Source organism: Sceloporus occidentalis, unplaced genomic scaffold, assembly GCF_023333645.1.
Source record: "Sceloporus occidentalis isolate IW3139 unplaced genomic scaffold, rSceOcc1.0.p SCAF_5, whole genome shotgun sequence".
Taxonomy (NCBI): Eukaryota; Metazoa; Chordata; class Lepidosauria; order Squamata; family Phrynosomatidae; genus Sceloporus; species Sceloporus occidentalis.
In genome coordinates this window covers 2,309,359-2,329,500 of record NW_028316985.1, presented here as the reverse complement: position 1 = coordinate 2,329,500, position 20,142 = coordinate 2,309,359, and the positions used below count along the sequence as shown (strand labels likewise).

At 45.2% G+C, this 20,142-nt stretch overlaps 1 protein-coding gene across 1 annotated transcript in view; it reads right to left on the bottom strand.

Annotated features, from left to right (window-relative positions):
• Positions 1-20,142, bottom strand: part of LOC149311545 (kielin/chordin-like protein) — a 99,701-nt gene that overhangs the window by 55,609 nt on the left and 23,950 nt on the right. Inside the window, exons 8-16 of the mRNA XM_089526584.1 lie at positions 18,212-18,308; positions 17,003-17,085; positions 15,473-15,566; positions 13,492-13,571; positions 12,506-12,682; positions 11,422-11,515; positions 9,030-9,112; positions 2,989-3,082; positions 1,411-1,490 (exon numbers count right to left, since the gene is read on the bottom strand). Coding sequence (XP_089382710.1) covers positions 1,411-1,490; positions 2,989-3,082; positions 9,030-9,112; positions 11,422-11,515; positions 12,506-12,682; positions 13,492-13,571; positions 15,473-15,566; positions 17,003-17,085; positions 18,212-18,308 — 882 coding nt within the window. The remainder of the gene's footprint in view (positions 1-1,410; positions 1,491-2,988; positions 3,083-9,029; positions 9,113-11,421; positions 11,516-12,505; positions 12,683-13,491; positions 13,572-15,472; positions 15,567-17,002; positions 17,086-18,211; positions 18,309-20,142) is intronic.

Genomic DNA, 20,142 nt, shown 5'->3' with positions numbered 1-20,142 from the left:
GATCAGAATTCAAAATGACCTGAATAGATTACAAAGCTGGGCCAAAGCTAACAAAATGAAATTCAACACAGACAAATGTAAGGTATTACACTTACAATGAAAAAAAAATGAAATGCATAGATACAGGATGGGGAACACCTGGCTTAAAGAGACTTATGTGTGTGAAAGGGATCTAGGAGTCCTAGAGGACCACAAGTTGAACATTCGTCAACAGTGTGACATGGCAGCTAAAAAGGCCAATACGATTCTAGACTGCATCAATAGAGGTATAGTGTCTAGGTCTAGGAAAGTAATAGTAACACTCTATCTTGGTCAGGCCTCACCTAGAATACTGTGTCCAGTTCTGGGAAACACAGTTCAAAAAGGATGTTGACAAATTGGAGTGCATCCAGAGGAGGGCGACTAAAATAGTGAAGGGTCTGGAAACCATGCCTTATGAGGAAAGGCTTAGGGAGCTGGGGATGTTTAACCTGGAGAAGAGAAGGTTTAGAGGTGATATGATAGCCCTCTTTAAGTATTTGAAAGTTTTAATGTATGCATGTATTTCTGTTCTGATTGTAAGAATTCTGTATGTTTAAATTGTAATTAGCCAATCAGGTGTATTGAAGAAGCTTCTTTGTCTTGAATAATATAAAAAGAGCCATTTTGTCTTGTTCGGGGTCTCAGCTTTTGGAACTTGAATTCCACTGAGTTCATTGTTTTCCTTTGTCGACAATTGGAAATAAACTTATGGATTTTCAATTACTAGGTCCTCTTGCCAATCCTATTGCTCTGCCAATCCTAGAAATTTAAGTTTCCTGACATTTCTGTTACAAAAAGGTGTCACATTGAGGAGGGAGCAAGCTTGTTTTCTGCTGATCCAGACAATAGGATACGGACCAATGGATGCAAGCTCCAGGAACAAAGATTCAACCTCAACATTAGGAAGAACTTCCTGACATTAAGAGATGTTTGAGAGTGGAATACACTCCCTTGGAGCATGGAGGCCTTTAAGCAGAGGCTGGATGGCCATCTGTCAGGGATGCTTTGATTGAAAGTTCCTGCAATGCAGAATGGGGTTGGACTGGATGGCCCTTGCGGTCTCTTCCAACTCTACGATTCTATGATTCTGACTGAACAGGACAGGCCAATGGCATCCCTATTGTTGTGTGCCTTCAAGTCATTTTTGTCTTATCACCCTATGGCGATCTTTTTCTTGGCAAGTTTCTTCAGAAGTGGTTTGCCATGGTTATCCTCAGAGGCTGAGAGTGTGTGTCTTGCCTAAGGATACCCAGTTGGCTTCTACCTCAAGCTGGGAATCAAACCCTGATCTCCAGAGTCATAGTACAATGCTCAAACCACGATACCACGTTGGCATCAGCCTTATGATAATGCAAGACTGGGCTCAGCCCACCCCGGTGCCAGGCTCACCATACAGGTGCAGCGCTTGCAGGGGTCTCCACTGGGCACTGTCTCCCCACGGCGGTACTCTTGCTCTTCCCATAGGCAACCTGGAAGCAGAGGAAGGCACAAGAGGCACATAAAAACTCAGGAGAGTTCTGATTCACAAATACCATATTGCAATTTCCATACTTACCAGCAGGAGGCAGCCCTGAATCAGCACACCTGGTTCACCACCTGTCCATTCAGAGACAGTTCTCAGTGTTCTGGGAAGATGCTTTACCATGGGGGTGGTCAACCTGGAATCTGAGGCCCATATGTTTTCCTCCCTATTATTTTCATTTCATTTATATGTCTCCTACCTGCCAGAGTGGGATGCATAGATAAAACTAGACCTTGGAGGACCAGACCTTCCCCTCATTTCCCCCACTTCAGATTTATGGACTTTTTTTTAGAAAGGACTACAGTGGTTCCTTCCCATTTGCTGGTGTTAGGGGTGTAGGGCTACTGTGAAAGTGGGAAAACTGCAAATAAAAGAACCACTATCATTTTTACCTGCAATAAAACCTCTCTAGGAATCTCTAGGTCCTCCAGAACAATTCTGTGGTCAACATTGGCCATAGAATCATGCTGGAGGACCTACGAATGCCCAGAGAAGTGTTTTCTCTAGGAATCTCTTGGTCCTCCAGCATGAATCTATGCTCAGCTTCCAGTACAGTCTTGCTGGAGGACCTAGAGCAGTGATGGTGAACCTTTTAGAGACTGAGTGCCCAAACTGCAACCCCAAACCAACTTATTTATTGCAAAGTGCCGCATTCCTCTGGCTTTCTGGATACTAACTCTGGCAAACTATGTACTGGGGTGATAGCGTGCGTGCCCAAAGAGAGGGCTCCGAGTGCCCCCTCTGGCACCTGTGACATAGGTTCGCCATCATTGACCTAGAGATTTCTAGAGAGAAGATATTAATCAAATCCATGAATAATCAAATCCGCAAAAGTCAAAACTGCAAATGTGGAGGGCTAGCTGTAGTTTAAATTTATTTATTTATTATCTGTATCCCACCTTTCTTCCTGGACAGGATCCCCGGTGGACAAACATTTGGGAAACTCCTTGTCTCCTGTATGGGGCCATGGGAGAAAGGAGATTTTACCATATTTTATGGAGGTCTTGGCCTGTTTTACACCCAGGAGAAGCTTTCGCAGCTGTGGCACCTCAACTGTGGAATGCCCTCCCTTTGCAGACCCAACTGGCACCAACATTCATGTTGTTTAGGTGCCAAGATGTTAACCACAGCCTTTGGACTACTACTTCTTTCAATCCACACACTATGATCCATTGATTCAACCTAGGCTTGGACCACATTCTCTATGGCCATTTCTAAGACTGTCATGCTTTTAAATAACCCAACAGGGAATATCTTTCTGCTGCCCATTTCCTGCCCTCCTCTGCAGCTGGTTCCAACATAAGATACAGCCTTGTTTGGCTTCATCCCACACTGAGATTCTCCCCATACCAAGCTGGCTTTGGAGGGACTGTCTTCCTATGGACCACAGGAACCTAGAATTCTCTTTTCCCTCCCTGCCCACCAGCTTCTTTTGTGGGACTCACCGTCACAGACAGGGCAGCAGGTGCCTGGGCGAGGGCGGGCAGGATGGCGACAGAGGCTGGCACAGTGCCTTCTTTTGCAGACAGCATTGCCTTCCTGTGGGGGAAGGAGAGAAGAAAGGGTGCCATGAAACAGGTCTTTCCAGTGGGAGAAGCCCACAGGCTGCCTTTATCCTGTGACTTTGGTGCCAAAGGTACTTCTAAGGATGCATACATTTTCTCATCAATGGTGAGAAAGAAAGTCTCAACATTCTGTAGAAATCACATAGTTTGAAACCACTTTAAATGCTGTAGTCCCACCCCATGGAACCCTAAGATTGTAGTTTTTACAAAGTCTTTGGCCTTCCCTGCCAAAGAATGTTGGTGCCTCACAAAACTATGACTCCCAGGATTCTGTAGGATGGAGCCATGGCAGTTAAAGTGGAGCTAAAACAGCATTATTTCTACAGTGCAGATGTGCCCTAGGAGAGGCTACTGTTTTGGATTGCAATCCCACTGCCCCTCATCCGGCCTGATTACTTGGAGTCCAAATAAGTAACTTTTCCAAACTCCGAACCACTCCGATATCTATTCCTTTGAGTCTCAGGTTTTCATTTTTAGTGTTGCAAAGAGAGCAGAGGCAGCTGTTGGGTGAAGGAAACAGGTGCACACAATCTCAACCGTTCTTCCTTTCTTCCCTTTTGAGTTTTCTGAAAAACAATCATCCCTCCCCTGGTTTGCAAAGAAGGAAAATAGCACAGTGATGAGGCTGTGTATTTTGATAGCGAGAGGAAGAGAAAGAGGCAGAAAGTGTGGCTTAGAGTAACCTGCACCTGGTGCAGGTACGCACATGCCCAAGACTGCAAGGGCATCTGCACTACAGGTTATAGCAGTTTGATCCCTCTTTAATTGCTGTGGCTCTATATTATGGAATCTTGGGATCTGTAGTTTGGGGACATTAGGGAGGGACATTAGACTGTTCTGCTGTAGTTCAAGGGACTACACACTAGAACTCTTCAAAAGAGAATTCAAAGTCCTCCCCGACTACACATCCCAAGGTTCAGGAGAAGGATGCTAATGGTGGTTAAACTGGATCAAACTGCTACAGCTTGCGTGAATATACCCTAGTAGGAGTGTCTAAGTGTCCCACCAAACTACAGATCCCAGGATTCCATAGGATGGAGCCAAGATGGGTTAGGTTCTCTTGCACTCTTTGCACCTCGGGTCAGTGGTTTTCCAGTGCAACTCTATGGTCAACATCTGCCAGAAGTTAGTCATAGAATCATGCTGGAGGACCTACAAATGCCTAGAGAAGTGTTTTCTCTAGGGACTTCTTGGTTCTCCAACATAACTCTATGGTCAACTTCAGACAGAGATGCACTGGAGGACCTAGAGATTCCTAGAAAGAACATATTAAATCAAAACTTCAAATAAATCCACAAAAGTAAAAGCTGTAAATCTAGAGGGCCAATTGTATAAGCAAAAACAATAGAGGTGTCAATGCCAATTTAAAAAGATATCAATATGTTGAAGCAAAAAAAAAAAATGGACTTCTCTAAATCTGATATTGACAAACAACTTGATCGAGTGTCAATAATTGAATAGTGTCCCTTATACAGAACAGTCCGGCCAGAGAGAGGAGAAGGAGAGGAGCTGCTTGGCAGCCATTTTGAGACCGTGTGCTTGAGACCGTGTGCTCGTTGCTGAAGGGGAGGAGCTTCTGTGAGTCACATCTGTGAGTCACAAGGGGGCGGAGCTAGCAGACTAGCTTTATATACCAACTTCCAGTTTTAGTTTTCTTTAGTTTTCTTTAGTTTAGTTTTCTTTAGTTTTCTTTTAGTTTTCTTTAACTGAACAACTCTGCTCAAGTGGCATCAGGTTAGAATTGGATATTGAAACAGAACCTTCCCTTTAAGTGTAAGATAGCAGCCAGTACTTACCTTTAAAGAAGTATTCCCAATAGATTGACTGTTATATTTATTACTAAAGACTTTGCAGTATGGACAACGAGGGATCTGCTGCAGTCACCTGCAACTCTTGTGGGATGGTTCTCTTCTTGCCTACAGAAGTGGAGAACTTCACATGCACCAAGTGCAAGTTGGTAGCACTCTTGGAGGAGAAAGTGCAGCAGCTGGAGTCCAGAGTAGCTACACTTCAGCATATTAGGGAACAAGAGGATTTCCTGGACTCAATAGAACTAACCATCTTGGATGAGTACCACGCAGAGGAAGATGCTAGGGTGGAAGAGGTCACTTGCCAAACAGAGGAGGCAGACAGCTGGAGGAATGTCACAAAGAGAAGTAAGCCAAGAAGGAATTGTTCGGGGAGCTTGCAGCTAGAGAATCGATTCGAAGCTCTTTCCCTTATCAAGGAGGATGAAGAAGAGCAGCATGGACAGACTTCTGGGACAGAGCAGAGGAGCCTGAGAGTCCCACCCGAGGGAACAGTCGCTGCTAAGCCTCGGAGGAGGCGTGTGGTCGTAGTGGGGGACTCCTTGCTGAGGGGTACAGAAGCAGTGATTTGTAGGCCTGACAAGATGTCTCGAGAGGTGTGTTGTCTTCCAGGTGCAAAGATCCATGATGTGACAGAGAGGCTGACAAGACTGGTCAAGCCTACTGACCAATACCCCTTCCTTTTGGTCCACGTGGGAACTAATGATACTGCAAGACACAGCATTCAGAACATCAAAAGGGATTACGAGGCGCTTGGTAGGAAGCTGAAAGGAATGGATGTACAGGTTGTCATCTCGTCTCTTCTGCCAGTTGAAGGGCATGGTCCAGGAAGGGAGAGGAAAATGTGAACAACTGGCTTCGCAGCTGGTGCCGCCGAGAAGGATTTGGATTCTTCGATCATGGGCTGCAGTTCCATGAGGAGGGACTTCTTGCAACAGACGGGTTGCATCTCACGCCAGTTGGAAGAAATGTTTTTGCCAACAGTCTCAAGAACTTGACCAGGAGAGCTTTAAACTGAGTTCCGAGGGGAAGGGAGACAATATTAAGGAAGGCGAAAGGGATGGCGAAAATAGTCAAACTGACATAGAGGAAACAAGGCAAACAGTGCAAGGACCCAGCAGTGGGAGGCAAAAAAACTTGCACAGGCAGCAAGTAAAAGGGAACCATGGTCTGCGATGTCTCTACACTAATGCACAGAGCATGGGAAATAAGCAAGATGAACTCGAACTCCTAGTACAACAAAGCAAATATGATATAATAGGCATCACTGAAACCTGGTGGGATGAGTCTCATGATTGGAATGTGGAAATAGAGGGGTATAACCTTATTAAGAGAAATAGGCCAAACAGGAAAGGAGGAGGAATAGCACTATATGTCAGAGATATTTACACCAGTGAAGAGATCCTGGACATCAATCATGGAAGCCAGGTGGAGAGCATCTGGATAAGAATCAAAGGGGAGGGAAACAACAAGGGTGTTACGGTGGGAGTCTACTACAGACCCCCAAGTCAGACTGAGGAATTGGATGATATCTTTCTAGAACAGATGACCACACAGTCAGAAAAGAGAGATGTAGTAGTGATGGGCGACTTCAACTATCCTGATATTTGCTGGAAGTCAAACTCAGCCAAATCCTCAAGGTCTAGCAAATTCCTCACTTGCCTGGAAGACAATTTCATGGTCCAAAAGGTGGAAGAGGCAACAAGGGGGTCAGCTATTTTAGATCTGATCCTAACCAACAAGGATGACTTGGTTGATGGGGTGCAAGTGGTGGGATCCTTAGGTGGAAGCGACCATGTTCTCCTGGAGTTTGTTATACAATGGAGAGGAGAAGCCAGGCAGAGTCAGACGCGCATCCTAGACTTTAGGAGAGCGGATTTCAGTAAACTTAGAGAAGTACTGAGGGCGATTCCATGGTCAGAAATACTAAAAGATAAAGGAGTTCAGGACGGATGGGACTTTCTCAAAAGGGAGATACTGAAGGCACAATTTCAAACAGTTCCAGTGAGAAAGAAAAACGGGAGGTGTCTCAAGAAACAAGGATGGATGACTAAGGAACTTTCAACGGAGCTAAGTTTGAAACGGAACATGTATAAGAAATGGAAAAAGGGGGAAATCACGAAAAAGGAATTCAAAGAAATAGCAGGCATGTGTAGGGGTAAAGTCAGAAAAGCTAAAGCGCAGAATGAACTCAGTCTTGCTAGAGAGGTTAAGAACAATAAAAAGAGCTTTTTTGGATATGTCCGCAGCAAGAGGAAGAAGAAGGAAACGGTAGGGCCACTGCGTGGAGAAGATGGCAAAATGCTAACAGGAGATAGAGAAAAGGCAGAATTACTCAACACCTTCTTTGCCTCAGTCTTCTCAGAAAAGGCAAAGGGTGCTCAACCTGAGGATAATGAAGCAGAGGACAGAATAGGGGAATTTCAGCACAGAATAAGTAAAGAGAAAGTAGAGGAACACCTTGTTAATCTAAATGAATTTAAGTCTCCGGGACCAGATGAACTCCATCCAAGGGTATTAAAAGAACTGGCAAAAGTAATATCGGAGCCATTGGCAATCATATTTGAAAACTCCTAGAGAACAGGAGAGATCCCAGCAGACTGGAGGAGGGCAAACGTTGTCCCCATCTTCAAAAAGGGGAAAAAAGAGGATCCCAACAATTATCGTCCAGTTAGTCTGACATCAGTTCTAGGAAAGATTCTGGAGCAGATCATTAAACAGAGAGTCTGTGAACATCTAGAAGGCAATGCCATAATCACAAAAAGTCAACATGGGTTTCAGAGAAACAAGTCATGCCAGACAAATCTAATCTCTTTCTTTGACAAAATGACCAGCTTGGTAGATGAAGGGAATGCTGTGGATATAGTATATTTTGATTTCAGTAAGGCCTTTGACAAGGTTTCCCATGACATTCTTGCAAACAAGCTTGTAAAATGTGGGCTAGACAAAGGAACTGTTAAATGGATCTGTAATTGGTTGACCGGCCGAACCCAAAGGGTGCTCAACAATGGCTCCTTTTCATCCTGGAGAGAAGTGACCAGTGGGGTCCCACAGGGCTCTGTCCTGGGCCCAGTGCTATTCAACGTCTTTATCAATGACCTGGATGACAGAATTGGGAGCATACTTATCAAATTTGCAGATGACACCAAATTAGGGGGAATAGCTAATACCCCAGAGGACAGGATCAAGATTCAAAATGACCTGAATAAACTAGAAAGCTGGGCCAAAGCTAACAAAATGAAATTCAACACAGAGAAATGTAAGGTATTGCACTTAGGGCGGAAAAATAAAATGCACAGATATAGGATGGGTGACACCTGGCTGAATGAAACTACGTGTGAAAGGGATCTAGGAGTCCAAGTAGACCACAAGTTGAACATGAGTGAACAGTGTGATGCGGCAGCTAAAAAGGCCAATGCTATTTTAGGCTGCATCAATAGAAGTATAGTGTCTAGATCAAGAGAAGTAATAGTGCCACTGTATTCTGCTTTGGTCAGGCCCCACCTAGAATATTGTGTCCAGTTCGGGGCGCCACAATTCAAAAAGGACATTGAGAAACTGGAGCGTGTCCAAAGGAGGGCGACAAAAATGGTGAAGGGTCTGGAGACCATGCCCTATGAGGAACGACTTAGGGAGCTGGGGATGTTTAGCCTGGAGAAAAGAAGGTTAAGAGGTGAAATGATAGCCCTGTTTAAATATTTGAAAGGATGTCATATTGAGGAGGGAGCAAGCTTGTTTTCTGCTGCTCCAGAGAACAGGACCCGGAACAATGGATGCAAGCTACAGGAAAAGAGATTCCACCTGAACATTAGGAGGAACTTCCTGACAGTAAGGGCTGTACGGCAGTGGAATGCACTTCCTCGGAAGGTGATAGAGTCTCCTTCCTTGGAGGTCTTTAAACAGAGGCTGGATGGCCATCTGTCAGGGATGCTTTGATTTGGATTTCCTGCATGGCAGGGGGTTGGACTGGATGGCCCTAGTGGTCTCTTCCAACTCTACGATTCTATGATTCTATGATTCTATGATTCTATACAGAATGTTAATTAAAATTTTAAAAATGGAGCAAATAGAGAAGGAGGGTGGGCACCCACTAGCGCCACCCTCTGGTCTTACCAGGCACTTGCACTTCAGGCATGGATCCGTGGGGGGAGTCCACTCCTCATTGTGTTCGTGGCGAGATGCTCCATCCATGCATCCTGTCACACAGATTTAAAGATAATGTGGAATAATAATAATAATAATAATAATAATAATAATAAGGATTTGCACTATGAAGCCTAATAGACCAGGAACCCGAAGAAGCAAGGGACGTTGTCAGAGAGGAATGCAATAAACAAACAAACAAACAAATAAATATCTGCAGCCAAAAAGAAAGAGAAGCCCCAAAGAAAGACAGATGAAACTCTCTAAGCAGTTAAAGGTAGATGAGAAACAAAAGTAAAAGGTGATGGAAATAGAATCAGAACCCAGAATTCAATTGTTCAATGACTTGTATGTGGGGACAAAGGGAAATACTACAGTCAGCCCTACGTATCCTCGGATTCTTTATCCTCGGATTCAACCATCCATGCCATGAAAATAAATTCCAAAAAGCAAACTTTGATTTTGCAATTTTATACCAGGGACAGCATTTTAATGAGCTGTTGTATTTAATGGGACTTGAGCATCCATTGTAACTATGGGAGGTCCTGGAACCAAACCCCAGAGATACCAAGAGCCCACTGTATAATAATCAATGCACAGAAATAGAAGGTATTTTCCCCAGAAGGAAGAACAAGAGACCTCCTCCCAAGATCCAAGAAATCAAAGAGAAATTTAAGCGAAGAGTGGGGTGCTCTATGACCGACAGGAGAATGTGGTATTGATGGGAGGCATTTGTAACCCAAGACCAAGATGGAAAAGTGGACCTGGATTAGAGATGGGAACAACACAGCCCACTAGTTATGGCTGGACTGCAACTCCCAGTGTCCTTCACCATTGGGCATGCTGGCTCAGGCTGCTGGGAGCTGCAGTCCCATAACTATCATTGCATGGCAAATACCATATCCAAATGTTTATACAGTGTGCCCATGTTATATGTAGGCGCGCCTTACGCGGATTCCAGCATATGCTGGAGGTCCATGGTGAAAAAAGCCTCGGCGTGTCCGGAAGCTGTAATGGCGCGCGTCGCTGTATGCACTCACCACATTATCTTCAATGGAATTCCCTTTCACAGGGAGGGGGGCAGAACGGATGCCCCACATAAGGGAAGAGCCCACTGTATTCTGCAAATTTGGCTGGGAGTTGTTGGCAGAATTTGGGAAGATGAAATAAAACTCAGCTCCAGGGAGGGAAATAATATTTGCAGTTCTTTAATCCCTGGTCGACAAAAAGGTTTCCTGACAGTTGAGAAGCCCCACTGGGAAAACTAATAGATTAGTGAGAATATTGCAGGTTTTTTTTCCTGGTGTTTGAATATCCTAGAGTGTTGAATTACTCTGCAAGAAATACACATGGCGGCTTTTTGTGTGTGTGCAATTGATTCTTGTTTTCTACTCAGAAAATGGGTTTTAGCACAGAAAAAATCCTCCACATATTTCCTGTGCAAGAAATGTGTTTTCTGCACAGAAAACATATTTTGTCTGATAATTAAAAAAAACAATATCCACAGAATAATTCCAGCATAACAACACTTGAGGGTGTTTTAATATGGGGAGAACACTGGGGAGACAAATTAATTTTCTCCTGCAGTGAGCTTGTATTAACTATTCATTTTCAAATGCAAGGAAGAAACAGTTGAAGACCAACACCCCAATTTGATTCTAATCTGGATGTGGAATACCAGTACTGTGAAGTCGAAGGCTTTCATGGCCCGCATCCATAGTTTTTTGTGGGTTTTTGGGCTATGTGGCCATGTTCTAGAAGAGTTTATTCCTGATGTTTCGCATATCAAGGAACACAAGAGACACTACAGACAGGATCAGCCAGAAAAATCAACTGTAGAAGAACATGTTAGAAACCCTCCTGGGCATAAAATGCTATTTGAAAATACTGAAATTCTGGACCATGCCAACAACTCTCAGGTCAGGATGCACAGGGAAGCCACTGAAATCCATAAACACCTGGACAACTTCAATAGGAAAGAAGAAACCCTGAAAGTAAACACAGTTTGGCTACCAGTTATGAACAACACCACAATCAAGATCCGGCAAATGCAAATGAAAACCACCCAGAATCAGGGGGGGATTCCCAGCAGACAATGGATCATTACACTACAGAACAATACACAGATTAATATGTAAATCACTTCCTCTCAACCAAGGGTCACACAGTATACGTGTGTGTGTGTGTGTGTGTGTGTGCGCACACGCGCACACACACACACCACTCTCTTCCATGCCAGCATTCTCTGAACCTGAAAACCCCACAAAAAACTAATACTATTACTGTTGATGCCACGGCTAAAGTAGGAATGGCGTCTGCTTGGAAGGGGTTCAGACCCAGGCTGACCTCTTCTTCCACTCACCTTGGCAGCGACGGCAACATTGTCCAGGCACTTCCTCCGTGGTGGCACAGTCCAGCTTTGGGCACATGATTTTTGAGCAGATGACATTTCCATCCTGGAAGAGGAGAAGAGACAAGAAACAGAGAGCAAATAACCACCCCGTCTGGTACAGAGGTCCACCAGTCACATCCCTGAGCATTAGAGAATCACAGAATCTTAGTTTTGGAAAGGGCTCGCAAAAAGGTTATCTATTCCAACATACTGCCATGCAGTGATGCACAGCTAAAGCACTCCTGGCAAATGCCCATCCAACCTCTGTTTAAAGATCTCCAAAGAAGGAGACTCCACCACCCTCCAAGGCAATCTACCCCATTGTCAAACAGGTCTTACAGTCAAGGGTGCATCTACACTATAGAAATAATGCAATTTGACACCATTTTAGGATGTATCTGCAGTCCTATGGAATTCTTGAGATTTGTACAACTTCTCTGTCAAAGATTGCTGGTGCCTCAGAAAACTACAAATTCCAGGATTCTGTACAATGGAGTCAGGGCAGGTAAAGTGCTGTCAATATGCATTATTTTTGCAGTTCAGATGCACCCAAGAAATTCTTCTTAATGCTTAGGTGGAATCCCTTTTTTAGGTGGTCCTCTGTATTCATGGATTCTGCATCCATGGATTCAACCATCCACAGCTTGAAAATATCCAACCCACCCACCCCAAATCCAAAAAGTAAACCTTGATTTTGTCATTTTATATAAGGGACATCATTTTACCATTTTGTAAAACTACAGATCCTGGAATTCCCACAGAATGGAGCTGCGGCACTAAAAGTGCTGTCAGACTGCATTGTCTCTACAGCATAGATGCACCCTTGTTCTCACCAGCATTTGCAAAATGGTTTAAAAATCAGATTAAAACCCAAAGCAAACGCATAGCTGTTCTGAACTGGGAGAAGCAGCTGCGTTCTTGACCTCCTGTCTGGTAGCCAGTTGGACACTTGCAGTGTAGTGAATCCGTTTTCTGACCCTCCCTGAAACATTGTCTTCTGGGGTGCAACCTGGGGACTTGGGCTTCCATGTTCTTCTCCTACCAAGCAACCCACCTTGCAGACGCAGCGTTCACAAAGGCTGCTGCCGGCCATCTCTCCACCGCTGGGAATGACCTGTCCGCGGAAAAGGCAGCGGGAACAGTCCAGACAGCAGGAGGCGCCCATAGGTGGTAGTCCATGGGTGCAAATCTTGGAACACATCTGGGCTTGGACACAGACCAGCTCCCCCTCCTAGAGAAAAAGACCCAGTTGTCACCTCCTCCTGCAGATCAAACCACAGGCAGCGGAGAAGTTAAAAGACAGTCTCTTTGCTGTGGCTGGGAGCAGGGGGCCCACGTGTCCTCCTTTTCCAAAACATGTCCTACATGTCAACCATCTGTCCAGGAGGAATTCCCTCCATCTTGAGCGTGACATGAGTTGATATTTATATGAGTGTTTTTAGCTTTTGTTTTGTAATGCCCTACATTTTTCTTGAATTTCCTAGATTTTGCAGTGCCCTGTCCTCCTTTGCAGTTATGATATCTGGTCCAAGGTGACCAGATATCCTGCTTTTCCAGGATATATTTTAATGTTTGTACAGAGCTTTTAAAAGTAAGATTTAATACTTTGGATGTTTAATGTTTTTAATTTTATAAGCTGTTTCGTTGTTCCTTAATCTTTATGTCATTGTTGTTGTGTGCCTACAAGTCGTCTCCAACTCATGGCAACCCTAAGCCTTAGTAGTTTGGGCACTGGACTAGGGCCCTGGGAGACCAGGGTTTGAATCCCAGCTTGGCCATGGAAGCCCACTGGGTGACTCTGGACAAGTCACACTCTCTCAGCCTCAGCCACAACCTCCCCTCTGAGCAAACCTTGCCAAGAAAACTCCATGACTTATCGCTTTAGGGTTTTTTCTGACTTATCACTTTAGGGTTGCCATAAGTCAGAAACAACTTGAAGGCATATAAATATTTTAAAGAATGAATAGGTGATGCAAGATCACTGGGGTATCACAAAGTATTTTTAAATGGTGCCCCCAGCCCAGCACCCAAAACACTCACTGAACAGGAACAGCGTTGGCATCCATCTGCAGAGCTGACCTCCTGCCCTGGCTGCAAGGAACGTCCATCCAGTTCACACACTGGGAGAAATGGGATCAGAAAGTCAGCCTTTGCTTTGGGGAACAAATTTCCTATCCATGGTTCTCTGATACTAGACTCAGCAGCACCCTCTGGGACAGGCAGCAATCGATCAATCAATCAATCAGTTAGTCAATACAAAACTATTTATAATCCAACTTTCATCCAGCTGTTTGTCCTGGCAGAGCACAAAGGCAGAGATCTAATCCTACCAGTATGGAGACAAGCCATCCAAACAACAAATGCAAGTAGTACAGACAGTAACTGGATGAAATTACTGTATATACAGTGGTCCTTTCACGTTTGCTGGGGTTAGGGGCTCAGGAACCCCGTGAAAGTGGAAAAATCACAAATAAAAAAAACCATTTTATTTTTATTTACCTGAAAGAACATCTATCTAGGAAACTCTAAGTCCTCCAGTGCAACTCTGTGGTCAACATTCACCAGAGGTTGTCCATAGATTCACATTGGAGGATCTACAAACCCTAGAGAAATGTTTTCTCTAGGAATCTCAACTCTATTGTGCTGAAGGACCTAGAAATTCCTAGAGAGAACCTATTAATCAAATCCGTGCATAAGCAAAGCTGCAAATGTGGAGGGCTAACTGTACTCATGTGTAAGTCTAGAAATTTCAATCAAAAAACCAACCCCAAAAAACCTGTCGATTTATCCACAGTTCAATGTAAGTACTGTCCTTAAACTCTTTTTTTTTTAAAGGAACCATCCCCTGGTGAAAGGCAAGAGCATAATCTGTCCTGGAAGCACTGACCCATCCTATTCTCTCATCCATCCAGCCTTCAGTATGAACACAAAGAGTTATGCCTGCTGGGATTATGTAAATTATCCATGGGTCATATCAAAAATCCATAATTTTGGCCTCTAAACCTGCCCTCATTTTATACATGGGGTCAATTTATAGTCAGAAAATACAGTATATCCCATGTCCTATTCTATATGAGGAACGTCTTAGGGAGCTGGGAATGCTTAGCCTGGAGAAGAGAAGGTTAAGAGGTGATATGATAGCCCTGTTTAAATATTTGAAGGGAGGTCATATTGAGGAGGGAGCAAGCTTGTTTTCTGCTGCTCCAGAGACTAGGACCCAATGGAGCAGTGGATTCAAATGGCAAGAAAAGCGATTCCACCTAAACATTAGGAAGAATTTCCTGATGGTAACAGCTCTTTGACAGTGGAAGATGCTTCCTTGGAGATTTTTAAACAGAGGCTGAATGGGCATTTTCAGGAGTGCTGCAGTTGTGTTCTCCCACATGGCAGAAGTGGGTTGGATTGGATGGCCTTTGGGGTCGCTTCCAACTCTAAGATGCTAATGATAATTCTATTAAAGCCTTTGGTGCCACATGTAAAATGCATGTAGTTTTAAACAGCTTTTAGCTTTTAACCTTTTCAATTGTTTAATATGTTTTTAGCCTGTTTGAATTCTTTTTATCACTTTACATTTTGAATTGTTTTGTTGCAGTTGTTGTTGTGTGCCCTCAAGTCATTTCCGACTTATGGCAACCCTATGGCAAACCTATCACAGGGTTTTCTTGGCAAGATCTATCCAGAGGAGGTTTGCCATGGCCTTTCCCTGAGGCTGAGAGGATGTGACTTGCCCAAGGTCCCCCAGTGGGTTTTATGGCCGAGCAAGGAATCAAATCCTGGTATCCAGAGTCATAATCCAACATTCAAACCTCTACACCATGCTGGCTCGCTTAAATTGTTTTAAACAGTATAAATGGATGTTTTGCCTGTACACTATCCCAAGATACTGGAATACAAGGTAGGATATAAACATCTTAATAAAGAAATGAAGAAATATTTTAAAATGCTTTCTCCTGATATGTTGCATGAATTATAAATAATGAGAAACTAGAACTGGTTTTATTATAAACAATGGGCAACTCACCTGGGCAGAGAGGGCAGCAGTGCCCAGGTTGGGGAACAGCCTTGGAGCAGCGGATTGGTGGGCACTGGATGGGGTGGCATCGGACCAGGCTCCTCTGGAGGAGGAAATGCAACAAGATGGGTCAGATACTTGCCTCCTCTGTAAAATGGGCACATCCTTATCTCTCTGAGGGGTGGTTCCCAAATGACACATCTGACTCATTGTTCATTTATTCCATAGACCTTGACCCACAATGGCACAGTTGCAGACCTTAGTGGCACAGTTGCAGTTTTCAAAGGAAGAACATGCTCAGAAGAACAGTCACAAAGAGCAGAAGTAACCTATGCAATTGAATAGCTGTTGAATGTGGCTGCTGCCAGACTACAGAATTAATGCAGTTTGACACTGCTTTAACTGCCACAGCTCCAACCTATGGAATAATGAGACCTGTAGTTTGATGGGGCACCAGAACTCTCTGACAAAGAAGGCTAAATTGCTCACAAACCTACAATTCCCAGGATTCCATAACATGGATCTACGTATGGCAGTTAAGAAAGAAATTGGCAGCACGAGTTTTCATAGAGATCAGTCCAAATTTGTTTTCCAAATGCATCTGAGAAAGTAGACCGAAGTCTAGGAAAGCTTATGCTGCCAACTTCTTTCTTTCAGTTAGTCTCAAGGTGCTACAAGATCTCTCTACATACTGATTCTACAGACTAGCATGGCTATATCTTTGAATTCTGGGCAAGCTAGTGACAATGCTGTGATGAGAGTTGGAATTCCCATGTGGGACGAGGTCAGCAGCTTGCCTAACCCAGGGCATCTCCACTCAACCTCTTTTGCCCATCTGCCCGCTGGCACTCTTCTCCACGTTACTGTACCAGTATTCATTCGGCACAGTCAATGGATTCTCTGGAGTTTGCAGCCTAATTTGGAGCAAACAAGGATTGTTTCTCCTCCGGAGAACTGTCCTGACCCATGGATTGGACCTGTGTTACGCCTGGTTCGACCTCGTGTGTCATCTCAACAGGTCAGTGCATGGACACAGGGTGGGGACATTTCTTTTCCTTCAATGCATGGAAAGATGCTCCCCCCTTTTCTTTTGGATTGCATCTCTCAGAATCAATGCTGGCTGGGGAAGCTGGGAGTTGCAGTAGAAAAAGAGCAACTTTTTCAAGCTCTGACAAAACCTTCCATAGACAGAGAGAGCAATCCTGTCTCCTTTCCCAGGCAGTTTGCCGCTTTCCTCTGTTGGGAGCACATACAAGTGCCAGCAAAGAGGATGGAAGATTGAATGGAAGGGGTGTAAGTGGGGAATCTGTGCTTTTGTACATGAACGGGATCTGTGCATGTATGTGCGGGTAAGCACACCAGGGGTCGCATGGCTACATAGGGATGCTCCCACTCCACAAAGTACTCCCACATGTTTCTGCTGCCAACTCCCTGGATGTTCTTCCAATCTCCTGTCTTGTGTGAATGCTGGACTCCTTACTCCGCTTTCTGAAGTGGGGTCTCTCTTGCTCCCCCCCCCCCCCCCCAATTATCACTCACCATGCAGGAGCAATTCATGCACGGGTTTGACGTGGCCACAAAGACATCCCCATCTTGGTACCTCTGTCCTTCATACTCACAACCTTTATAAAATGGAATGAAAGGGGCATTAGGCATACCTGAGAGCCAGCATGGCATAGTGGTTTGAAAGTTGGACTATGACTCTGGGAACCATCATTTGAATCTCATCTCGGCCCTGAAACCCACTGGGTGACCCTGGGAGAGTCACACCCTCTCAGCCTCAGAGGATGGCAATGGCAAACACCCTCTGAACAAACTTGCCAAGAAAAGCCCATGATAGGTTCACATTAGGGTTGCCTTAAGTCAGAAATGACTTGAAGAAACACAACAACAACAACAACAACAGCAACAACAGCAACAACAGCCATGAGAGCTGTAGTACATCCAGCTGCAAATACATTCTATCTTTCAGTCCTGGGAAAGGAAATAAAGGGAGTGTTCAAGCTTTGGTCCCCTCCCCAGCCCCATATCTGTTCCATGTTACCCTCCCGAAGTTTAGAAGGGCTTTAACTCTGGCACGTTTCAGTGTGTTGCCCACGGCCATGTTGGAAGGTTGATTAAAAAAAAAACACCTTTTTGCCCATGTGGCTCAGGCGCTGTTGAAACCAATGCGCATGTTCTCCTTTATTGTCAATTCTACAGAGACATTCGTCACCAATTGATTAGTCCACTACTGAGTAAATTCCCAGGTAAAACTGACTCCTTCTATTTACGCCTCCAACAATGGTTCTACAGTGTCCCATAAGGTGGCTAAATTTTGTTACATTGTTTGTAAACTGCGCCCTCAACTGACAAATGGTCATTTTATTACAGTGTAGAAAGATCTGTTTGGATATTGTATATGTATAGTCTACTATCAGTTTATATTTTAACCTGTTACTGTTATACTGATACGCTGTTTGTGTGGTTTTGTTTTTATATTGGTCAAAGACCGAATAAATTTTATTACTATTACTAAAAAGATGTGCATTAATGCTTTTTTGTGACCACTTTAATGGTGGGTTTTGTGCGATGTCATGTGAAATTATGCAATTTTTATGGGATATTTGTGGGATAAACTCCCGATCTCCTTTGTGTGATAAACTCCAGAGAATGCTTAGTTCAGTATGAAGTGGTACAGAAATGTAAATGCTATTGCTATTGCTGGGGTCTACTCTGGGTTTTTGTTTTTTATTTTTATGCTCTTACCTGGACGGCAAACGGGACAACATTCTCCAGGAGGCGTGTAGCGCTCTCGGCAGGAAAGCTCAGAGCACTTGGTGGCCTGGCATTGCACTGTGCCAGCCTAGAAGAGAGGAGAAGTTGGTCTTTGGTTTGCCCAAAAGGGTCACAAAAACATCCATGCATTGGAGGAAGTCTGCTTGGGTTTCTCTGAGTTGCTCGTCTCCAATGATGGCACATGCACAACCCAAAAGGGGCCTGAAGCCCAGCAACAGCAGCAACAAAATGCCCTAATGGTTGACTGAGTATTTAGTGCTTTTCTTCCAGCGGATAAACTTTTGTGCTTTGATATTTTGGAGAAATGTGATTCCTCTGTAAGAACAATACAGTAGCCCTCATCAGACGTGTGTAGAACTGGGGGTCTTGCGCACTGGGTGGTTCGAATTCGCGTTATTTCGCAAAGAACCATCATACCTGCATTCGAATGGCCCAATCCGCACTCACGTGAATGCGCGAGCTGCCGAACTGAATGCGTACTGTCTCCTCTTTTTGGAGCGTGTTGGCCAGTGCGCTGAGTAAGGGGATTGGCGGATATCCGGATTGGGGCTCTGTTCGATCTCAGTGCGAATGGGTCTGGTATGAACGCCCAGTCCCGAACTCCGTCGCAAGATCCCCAGATTCCAATTTTTACTTCCGGTGGGTCTTTCCTCTTGCCGGTTCCAGAGAAGCGGGGGGGGGGGGGGCGGTTCCAGCGGCCTCCTCCTCCTCCTCCCGGCTTGGGATCCAGCCTGGGCTGCATCCCAGGCAGGGAACAGGCGCGGGGCCGCTAGAATCGCGGTTCCAGCAGCCTCCTCCTCCTCCTCCCGGCTTGAGAGGCATCCCTGGCTGCATCCCAGGCAGGGAACAGGCGCGGGGCCGCTAGAATCGCGGCGATCGCCACCGGTCCAGCCGCCTCCTCCTTCTCCTCCCGGCTTGAGAGGCAGCCTAGGCTGGCTCCCAAGCCGGGAGGAGGAGGAGGAGGCTGCTGGAACCGCGATTCCAGCGGCCCCGCGCCTGTTCCCTGCCTGGGATGCAGCCCAGGCTGGATCCCAAGCCGGGAGGAGGAGGAGGAGGAAGCCGCTGGAATCACGGCGACCCCAAGAAAGGCCATCCAGTCCAACCTCCTTCTGCCATGCAGGAACTCTTAATCAAAGCATCCCCATTGACAGATGGCCATCCAGCCTCTTTGACAGCCGCTGGAACTGCTCCTCCCCGCCCCCCCAGAATACATACACACACACTCACACACACACACGCAGAACCGGGCATTGCTAATTTGTTGCAAGGAAAGGTCACGTTAAAACCAAGCAGGAATGTACAGAGGGAACAGTAACGGGCACGTTGTATCGCGATTGTTAATGTGCATGAGCTGGCTCTCCAGCTGTTTACCGGGCTGTCATGACGTGACCTCCCCTTTCACCCCGGAAGCGTTTAAGGTCGCAACCCATGCAGGGCACCACTGAGCATGTGCGAGGCGGCCGATACGAATCGGCCAATCCGCATGTTGAGCTCCGGTGTAACGAAACATTCTGCACTGAATGCACTTCGCGCGGATGCGGATTGGCCAATTTGAATCCTGCCAATCCCAGGTATGATGGTTCTTTGCGAAATAACGCAAATTCGAACCACCCAGTGCGCAAGACCCCCAGTTCTACACACGTCTGATGAGGGCTAGTGAAAGGGATGGATGCTGAAATTTCCCTATGGCTATCAAGTACCAACCAGCTATGTCCAACTTGTGACTCCAATGTCAAGGGTCAATGAATTTCCTCTGGGTTTTAATTCCTCCCCCTAAAGGAGCCATGCAAGATGCTGAACCTATTTGGAAAATAGTGTCTTGCTCCTTCAATAGCTCCTTTAAAATTAGGTCTTAAACCTGGAACAGACACACCATCTCCATGGGTACAGAAAACATCTGC